This window comes from Musca vetustissima, unplaced genomic scaffold, assembly GCF_032173495.1.
Source record: "Musca vetustissima isolate MV318-11 ecotype Yass unplaced genomic scaffold, APGP_CSIRO_Mvet_v1 utg72596, whole genome shotgun sequence".
NCBI classification, from domain to species: domain Eukaryota; kingdom Metazoa; phylum Arthropoda; class Insecta; order Diptera; family Muscidae; genus Musca; species Musca vetustissima.
This window is the reverse complement of record NW_026876166.1, coordinates 128,601-138,912: the sequence shown is the minus strand read 5'-3', so window position 1 is coordinate 138,912 and position 10,312 is coordinate 128,601. Positions and strand designations below refer to the sequence as shown.

General features: G+C 33.7%; 1 protein-coding gene across 1 annotated transcript; it reads right to left on the bottom strand.

The window, feature by feature from the left end:
* Positions 1 to 459: 459 nt before the first annotated feature.
* On the bottom strand, positions 460 to 9,687 carry LOC133338642 (uncharacterized). The gene is made up of 4 exons (XM_061546810.1): positions 9,540 to 9,687; positions 9,299 to 9,462; positions 1,089 to 1,223; positions 460 to 975 (listed from the first exon to the last, which is right to left on the bottom strand). Exons 1-4 carry the CDS (start codon positions 9,685 to 9,687, stop codon positions 460 to 462), a joined length of 963 nt encoding a protein of 320 aa, XP_061402794.1.
* Positions 9,688 to 10,312: the final 625 nt, after the last annotated feature.

Below are 10,312 nucleotides of genomic sequence, written 5' to 3'. Positions count from 1 at the left end.
GTCTATACAGACCCACTTATGGGAGTCTATTAAGACTTCATATATAGTAGTCTATAAAGACTACCGATAAAGGAGTCTCTATAGAACCCTACATAGGAGTCATTATAGACTCCTTAAAAGGAGACTCCTGTAAAGGAGTCTTTATAGATTCCTATTAAGGAGTCTTTATAGAAACCATTGCTTCCAAAAAAAGTCACTGTTTGTGGCGCTCTTTAGTCTAAAGGTGTGAAGTTAGTTTAACTTTTTCGAAAATCTTGCTTAGGCTCCGATTTTAACTCCCCAGAAAATTAAAAGTAAGTGATAGTTATATACCTCGACCACGTCCGATTATACTGTTCCGCTTACTCTTTTCTTTATTTATTCTTTAAATATATTTACTATTAACTAAAATACTATAAATGATAATGACAAAACATAATGCATTCCACAAATCTAATTCGTGTGATTGTGTTATTAGTGTTAAATAAGATTATTCAAATCGGCCAATTTTTCAATGACGTAATCGGGACAATTTAACGTATTCAATTCCAGCGATTGCAAATGTTGTACCTCAAATGGTTCCGTTAATACAAACATTGTTTGAAATCCACATTCTTTACCAAATTGTATATCACTTCGTAAGCTGTCACCGATCATTAAAACTCGTTTAGGATCATTGATGTTGAAAGAACGTTTTAATAATTCTCCCAACTCGGCTCCAGGTTTACCAAAGACTTTGGCCTTTCGGTGATTGGCTTCTTCAACAATGTGCATAAAGGCTCCTGGACCCAACAATTCATGGCCACCAAATGGAATGCGTGGGTCGGCAGCACCAGCTATAAACAAACATTGGGGATTCTTCAACAAAACTTGAGCTCTCATTAATTTCCAGGCAGTTAAATTAAAATCAATATCAATTACAACAGCCTTTACGGGATCTTTGTTATATATGGCATGATGCAAATCGATTACGGAGCCATCAATAAGTCGTTCTTTCTGTGAATGGATAATAATATGAATAATAATAGATAGTAATAGAATTGTAAAATTTTAAATATTTTTTTAATAATTATTTGTTTAGTTATATTTTAGTTTTACATATGGCTTACCTCTTCTACGACATCGAATCCACTATCACGTAAATGCTGTTTAAAAGCTGACGAAGCAAAGCATAGGATTAACCCTTGAAAGTTTTCACTTTTCAAATAATCGCTTATAGTTTTCGCTGGATGTACTAAATCTTGCTGAAATTAGAAAAAAAGAATAGATTAAATTACTTTATATATTATATATAATATATATGTATATATATATATATATATATATTAGCTCTTAACAATGTGGATTATGTTGAAATATACATTTTCTAAAGGAACTTTCACTTAAAATAGTGTTAGTCCCAGCCGCAGGAAACTGCAACAGTGAGACGGACACTTCACCACTTTGTATATATATATATATATATATATATTGAGATGTCCCTACGATTATTATACCAACATAAAGATGTACACATATCGATTAAAATGAAACATAACAGGTGTCATATCAAATGAATTTTGTAATATTTGGACAATACCCTTTTGATGGGACGGACACTGTATACTAAATCTAACAATTTTTTATAAATGTGCCTCCATTTCAAAAAGTCTTAACTAACACCATTCAGTTGGCTGCCAAACAGTGCGCTATCAAAATCTCTCTTTGACGAAAATATTAACCTCTGAATATTTATATAGTTACACCTGAACTTAATTTAGTATGTGGTGGTGGAAGCACGTGGAGTATTAGATAATATGGACCGAATATATATGAGAACTATATAGTGTTGGAGATAAAAGACAATTTAAATAAAACCTAATGCACGGCAGTTTAGGCACGACGAAATTATATAAGGAAGCTATATATCTGAAATTTATATGGGATCTACATATATATAAATCAGGATCGATTTAGAGTAAACATAACACATGTCATTTTAGACTTTTTGGGTACGAATGCTATATATCTTTGGGTATTGTATAAGTATTTAGGAGAGCTATATCCAAATCCGAGCCGATTTCAAATCATTCCAGATTTAATTAAATCCAAAATTCCAATTTGTTGTCCCTTTATATAAAATGGGAAGAAAATATATAAATATGAGACTACTTTGTGTAAGTATGCCATTATGTGAGCTATATCTAAATCTGAATTGATTGCAATGAAAGACTGTGCGAAATTTTTTGGCAATCGGAGTGTAATCATTTATATAAAATCGAATAACTATATATGTTGGGGCACTTCCTGCAGCTTCAGTTCATTGTTTGGATTGTCTTTTGTCTCTGGATTATAGTGGTGGATCCTTATATCATCATTATGAAAGGACGCTATAAATCAATTTTATTTCGCTTAAAACTATGTTAATTCTTATGCGTTTTTGATCGACCACATCATTATGCATTTTTTGTTCCGATAAACCTTTTTTATGTAAAATTTTTAATAACAGCACACATTTCTAATTTTGTCGATTGTAAAAAAATGCGGATGCCTCTTTTTTGAACACCTGTTTCTATATGAAGGACTTGCCAGATCGAAACAAAATTTAACATGTGTTCATAACAGAGATGAAAGTTTCCCAAATCTTTAACTTTTTTCGGTTTATACCGCACTTTTGGTGCTAGGCTAAAAAGTTTCCGAACTGCCCTCGTATATGGGAGTTGTATTTTAATCGGGACAAATAAATGAACTGCGTATCTATCCAATTCCGATGGTAAATGCAAACTGTACTTTATTTACAATTTTATATTAACAGACGGACAGACTTAGAAAGTGACTATATGCATATTCCCAAAAGTAAATATGGGAGTAAGACATGCCAATGCGTAATGAGGGGCATACAAATTTGATTTATAAGCACTTTAACACTATAAAAGTACCAATAACTGCTAGATAACGTTTTGTTTTCACATGTCACTATGCACATGGGGAGATGGATTTCAATTGTCATAAAGGACATTAAAATACCGACCATTTTTGTCGAAACAGTTTTTTTTCACTTGAATGAAAGCAATCCGGAATGAAATGGTCATAAAGTGGAAATTATTCTTTTTATACCCTTCACCACACTGTGGTACAGGGTATTATGTCTTTGTGCATATGTTTGTAACAGGCAAAAGGAATCGAGATAGACCCATGGTTCCTTTTGAGAATATGCATATAATCACTTTCTGAGTCGATTCATACAAGTTCGTCCGTCCGTCTGTTGATGTTAAATTGTAAACAAAGTACAGGTCGCATTTATAATCCGAATCGGATAAAATTTGGCACAGCTCATTCATTTGGTCCAAGGACGAACCCTATTGAATTTGGGAAAAATAGATATAGCTCCCATATATTTTTTCGTCCGATTTAAGGTAATTGCTGCACCAAAGACCCTATATATCTTTCGATTTGCACGAATTTTGGTATAGCGTACTGAAATAAGTCTACAATGATGTGTGCTAACATTCGTGAATATCGGTTCAGATTTAGATATAGCTCCCATATAGTTTCGCCCGATTTTAGGTAAATGATGCACCAACGTCCCTGAAAATCATCACGAAATTTGGCATAGAGTACTGAATGAAGTCTGAAGTCATTCTGATTGAGATTAAATTTTAAACCGTGCAGCATACCAAATAGCGTGTGTCAAGTTTGCTTTAAATCGATTTATAAAATTTAGCACAGGTTGCAGAATGGCATGTGTAGGTTATTGATTGATGTTATTCGGTTTAGATATAGATAAAGATCACATATTTAAGTTCGTTCAATTTCATGTCAATGTTCCCTCAAAAAGGCGACTGTGGTGAAGGGTATCATTTAGTCGGCCCCGTCCGATTTTTCTACTTTTCTTACTGGTTGTCTAATCAAAAATTAAAACTACCTATAGGACCTACAAACCATCAATTATGAAGCGAGCTCTTTTATGACAACTAATAACCCGGATAATGTACAATTTTTTCAATTAGTTCAAATTTATTGTAGTTTATTTATCGTGTTTCAAATTAATTTTATGAAACGTTATTTACAAAATATAAGGGGAAGTAAAGACTCCGGAATATTGTCGTTAGAAGTAGATAATCCGAATGAAGGAAACTTGAGAGCACTGTTGTGATGTACAACGGATGGGGATGAATATCTTAGAAAAAGTTGTGAGAGTACACCGAAAATGCAACATACCTGAGTCCCAGAATACTAAACAATTTAACCAGTGAGCGGAGAAGTATAGTCGGACGGGGCCGACCATACGATACCCTACACAACTTCCATGAAAATCTAACTTTCTGTGGTTCTATATTCTGAGTTTGGGCAATATTTCTCGATATTTGCACACTTTTGACTGGCTAGTGGTCAGCAAATGTTACTAATAATCAGTACAGCCCCTCTAATTACTTGTCCAGATTCTCTTCACCGTGGGTTGTGTTGCGATGTTCGGCTTTCGACTCGAAAAGTACAAATAATTAAGTTTTCGGTCCACTTCATCCGAAAAATTATTATCTGATCATCACCTAACATTTTAGGCGTTGTCCTTGACTATAACTTGAACCTCATGGAACATTTCAAAGCGATCAGCACTATATTTCCGCCCTCCAGTGTGGTAATAGGTTACTAAATAATATATGAATACGTAAGCACCTGTAAATAGTTAAGTGTAACTCCCGCATCCGAGTACCTACGACAATATAATTGGTATCAATTTAAAGGTCAACCACTCCTCTTGGATATACTATCAACTTCTCGAGTCTATATCCTTCAGTGGTAAATATATACGCTATAGAATACAATTTTTGTCATTTTTCACACAAAAGTTAGGGTCCATTTGACCCACTAAATATTGACCAATATTTATCAAAACAGGCATGCTTATTCTTTGGCCCGATCCCCTTTTCTATGCCAAAATTCGCGGTGTTTGTGCCATAATTGCGGCCTCTGGAGTTACCAGAAAAACAGATAAAAATTTAGTATTTGGTCTATTTCATCCCCTAAATATTAACCGATCTTTATCAATAGGGGTCTTCCTTAGCCAGAACCCATTCTACATGCAAAATTTCGTGAAGATTGGTCCATAACTATGGCCTGTATCGTGTTTTCAAATTATAATGGACAGACGGACGGACGGACACACATGTCTAGATTGACTCAGCTAGTCGAGATATGACGATCGGTATACTTAAAGGTGGGTCTAGGACCAATATTTCGCGGCGTTACAAACTTTTTGGGCTGCACAAAGCTATAATACTCTGACAACATAGCTGTGTAGGGTATAATAAAACTTTGTTTACAGAATAGAGCACAAAGGCTATTGTAGAAGAAGTGAAAAATGCTGTATTCTTTTCGATTTTAGCGGATGAAATTACGTATATTCCTGATAAGGAGCAGTTATAAATATGTATTAGATTTTACGGCAAGGTATCTGAAAGAAGTCAAAAACATGTTTCCTTTGCTGCGTGGAAGTAGAATAAACATAATAATCAGGTTGGGTGTGGATCGCAATTTTTCTAAAAGATCAAGGATATAAGGGCGCGTCTAACATGTAAGGCAATTATAATGGAGTACAGGCCATTATTTAATCGAAATTCCTTCGTTCCTCTCACATTTTAAATTTAATCTTAAGTACATTTTCAAAGATTCTAAAAATTCGAAGTATATTTTCTACAAATTCGGAAATATGGTCATTCATTCGAAAATCTCCAAAATGTTACTTTATGTAGAATATTTGGAGAAGCAAGTGAATATTTCAAATGACTACATTAATGAAACACAATGCGTTGTGCGGGCTAACTGTGTACAAGATTTAATATGGACTTATTTTTAACTAGCATATGCCCGCAACTTCGTTAGCGAATGTAGGAAATATTTAAAAATGTATTAACATATTATTTTATTTTCAGAGAAAACTGCATATGTCAAAAAAAAACATTCCACACATTAATATCGACCATAAATTAAATTTGAGTAGCAGTTAGTACCAAATTTCATGATTCGAGCTCTAAAGGTTCAGCGAAATCCAAATTTTACCAAAATTTCTATTTAGCACACATTATATCCATAATAACCCTCCTCAACAATCTAACTAACCTCCTCAATATCCAACTACATAGGTTCACCCCCAATTCAAATTGTATCAAATTAGTACACAAAACCTCTTACTTACCCCAAAACTACACCACCACAGTGATCCAAAGTATAACTATCAGGATTCCAATTCTGTCGGTCCACCCACAATTCAAATTGCACCAAATTTCCAAAACTTTCTAATTAACCCAAACCAACACCACCACAGTTATCGTAAATCTAAGTTTCAAGATTCAAACTCTACCACAATTCAAATTGTACCAAGTTTAGTACACATTATTACAAATTTACGAAACTTGCTACATACGCCAATCATACACCCCCACAGTGATCCTAAATCCAATGTTCAGACTTCCAACTCTATCGATTCACCCACAATTTAAATTACACCAAATTTAGTACACAGTAGTACGAATTTCTAAAGTTTCAGGATTCCAATTCTGTCGGTCCATCCAAAATCCAAATTGTACCAAATTTCCAAAACTTCCCACTTAACCCAAACCAACATCCCCACAGTTATCTAAAATCTAAGTTTCAGGATTCAAACTCTACCGGTTCACCCACAATTCAAATTGTACCAAATTTAGTACACTTAGTACAAATTTCTAAAACTTCCTACATACCCCAACCCTACACTCCCACAGTGATACCAAATCAAAGTTTCAGGGTTGCAACCCTATCGGTTCACTCACAATTCAAATTGTACCAAATTTAGTACACATTAGTACACATTTCTAAAACTTCCTACATATCTCAATCTTACAGCTCAACAGTGATCCTGACTTCAAATTTCATGATTTTATCTCTATTGGTTCACCTAAAATTCAAATTGTACCAAATTTAGTACCATTTAGTACCCATAAGTATTATTTTCTTAAACTGAATCCTGACCCCAATCCCACACCCCTACAGTGATCCTGACTCCAAATTTAATTTTTCCCGCTCTATAGGATTACCCAAATCCAAGCTGTACGATTTAGTACTTATCGTACACATAAGTAACAAATTTCCAAAACTACGTTCATATACCAAACCTATACTCCGACGGTAATTTTAATTTCAAATTCCAGGATTCCAGCTCGATTTGTATCTCCAAATTAAATGTGTACCAAATACAGTACCATATAGTACTTTTCGTACACATGAGTACACGCTTTCAAAACCATCTCCTTAAATGGACCCTACTTCTCAACATTAATTCACACACCAAATATCAAGTTTTTAACGCTATCCAGTCACATGCTACATAATTGTACCAAATTTGGACATTTTCGTAGTTTTCGGATAGTAATAGTTCGAATTTCCAAAAACCCTTTGGCACATCTATCCTACAATCCATCAACGACCACCAAACCAGAGTTCAGAGTATCACATTTAGTACTTTTCGTACGGTTGTAATACGAATTTCCAAAAACCCAGCTAGTAAACTAATAAATTAGATAAATACGTTAGATAGTGTTAATCGTATCTTAACACTTATACACATATTAGGAATTTTCAAAATTAATATCATGTTCTGTGGCTTACTTCAGTACACCCAATCTTCAGACTAGTAATCAGGACATTGTCAAAGCTATACGACATAATAGTGACGAGGAGTTCCACAAAATATACATGGAGACAAAAATTATATATTGCCGACAAATTTGGAGTAGAGGTTTCAGTGCCAAGAAGGATTGCTACGCAAAAGTTGAGGCGAATGTAATCCGTTTGAATTCCGAATTTGTGCCATATTTGGACTATAGTAAATTTGACAAGCAGATTATATTATATATTGCAGATTATATAAAAACATCAAATGTAGTGCCATCAAGAATTATAAATTTTTCATATAAAGATTTTTTGTGAAATCATAAATTTTTTGAAAAAGATTTTCGAAATTGTAAGCAGAAAGTAGAAGCTGAATTTAGAATATTGTCGTTAGTTTAAATACATTTTCACGATTAGTATTGCCTTTCCATAGAAATATTATTTATATTTTCTAATAAACATATACGAAATTAAAATCATTAAAAATTATCGCACCAGCGGGCACGTCCGCCCCGGTAACATATATCAACTTCGGTTGGAAAATGTGTCTTTGAAAATGCAGATTCTTATATGGGGACTAGGTCAAAATATGGGACTATACTAAAAATTTCAGCAAGTATGTTTTTCTCCCTCGGATTTGGTGAGAAACGAGATAAACACTTGGTTCCTTTTGCGAATATGCATAAGTTTCGTGTAAATCGGTTCAGATATAGCAGATATAGCCAAGCATGATATGTGTTAAGTTTCGTTAAAATCGGTTTAGATTTAGATGTAACTCTCATATATATATATATATATATATATATATATTCGTCCGATTTAATATAAATGGTGCATCGAAGTCCCCATATATCATTCAATTTGAAAAATTTTTTAGTATAGCGTACTGAATTAAGTTTAGAATAATACCTGCTCTCTATCGGTTCAGACTTAGATATAGCTCCAACGTGTATTTTCGTCCGATTTTATGAATCTAGAACGACGTATGCTAAGTTTCGTAAAAATCAGTTCAAATTTAGTTTGGCATGTGCAGAGATTGATGTTAATCGTTATACATATAGATGAAGTTCACATATTTACATTCGTACCATTTCATGTCAATGTTCCTACGAAAAGGCGACGTCTGTTAGGATACATATGAAGAATATACCCAAAGTGGTGAAGGGTGTCATATTGTCCGCCCACTACTTTCCTTACTGGTTTTTAATATAAACCCATGATTTCAAATAGTCGTCATACAAAGGATCGATTGAATTTTTGGGTGCACACCACATAGTGTAGTGTATTGTTCAGCCTGGACGAAATCAATGATGTTTTTATTTATTACAAAATGTGTACACTTTTTGGGTCAGGGCTATAGAGAGTTGCCGATAATCGTCATCATTTTTGTATCAAATACTCATCATGTTCGAAACATGATGAGTATTTGATACAAAAATAACAATGTGTAAAATTTGAATCTATTCACATTGATAATTACCAGGAGGGGTTCACACCACCATACATGATATTGCTAAATCATGTTAAAATTTTCAAAACCACTATGATTCAAATGTACCTCAGTTCTAAAATCATAATCGCATCAAAACCTATATTCCCCATTAGTCATAAGACTGACGGTTTTGCACGATGTGATGCGAAATATTCTATTTCGTCATTTCCTTTTCAATTATTGCACAAACAATTGGCTTACCTCTTCAATTGGTATATTGCTTTTAGAGAACTTTTTCAGCTGGTCTTTCGTAGATGAAATGCTGTTATTTGTGACAAATACGACTTTTTTGCCTTGTTCACGTAAATATCGAATTGCCTCTGAAGCACCAGGTATTATTTCATATAAATTATGCCATATTACACCTGGAAATATTGAAAATGACTTTTAATACAATGCTTGCCCTGCGATCTATAAAACAGAAACCAATTACTCGAATTACCATCACAATCACAAAATACTAAATCGAATGAATTGAGAAAATCACGTTTTTCACTTGGCGTTAATTGTGCAATGAATTTCACAGATGGTGGCGATGACCGTAACGTTTTAAAGCTTAACGGTGACGACGATTGAGATGACGATGACATATTAAGGTTTTCCAAAAAAAACAAAAAAAAAAAACAATTGGTTTCTATTGAAATCTAGATGAAAAGCGATTATAATTTATTTTCCAATTCCAATTGTTCTCCACTGAGTCGCGTCTTGTTTGTAACTAATTTCCATAAGCGTTGAGATCAGCACTTACCTTCCAGTATCTTTTTTGATGCGATATCAATTACATTGCTGCTAAACAACAGAAGAAAAAAAGAATTCAATATTTTTGTAGATGTTTGTAAGTAGATTGTTTGTAGGTGTTTGTATTTACTTATTATTTTACTGTAATGGGTGGGGTGGACGTGGTGTGGAACATACCCATCGCCTATGATCGTCGTCACCACAAAATACCATAATTGAAACTGTTGACGACGTGTTCGAGTTGTTGGAAAAAGCTTTTTTTTTTGTTTTCAAGTATGACATCGAAAAATGCAAATTTATTAAGAAACATGAATGCGATTATAAAATGGCATAGTCGACAGAATGCTAAGCCCTACAATGAATGTGTTTGTGGGTATGTAACATAAATCTGATATAAGTAACTTATATCAGATTTATTATTATTTATTCAAGTGTTCAGTGTTTAAAAAGAATTATACGTGAAGAGTGGTTGTGAAC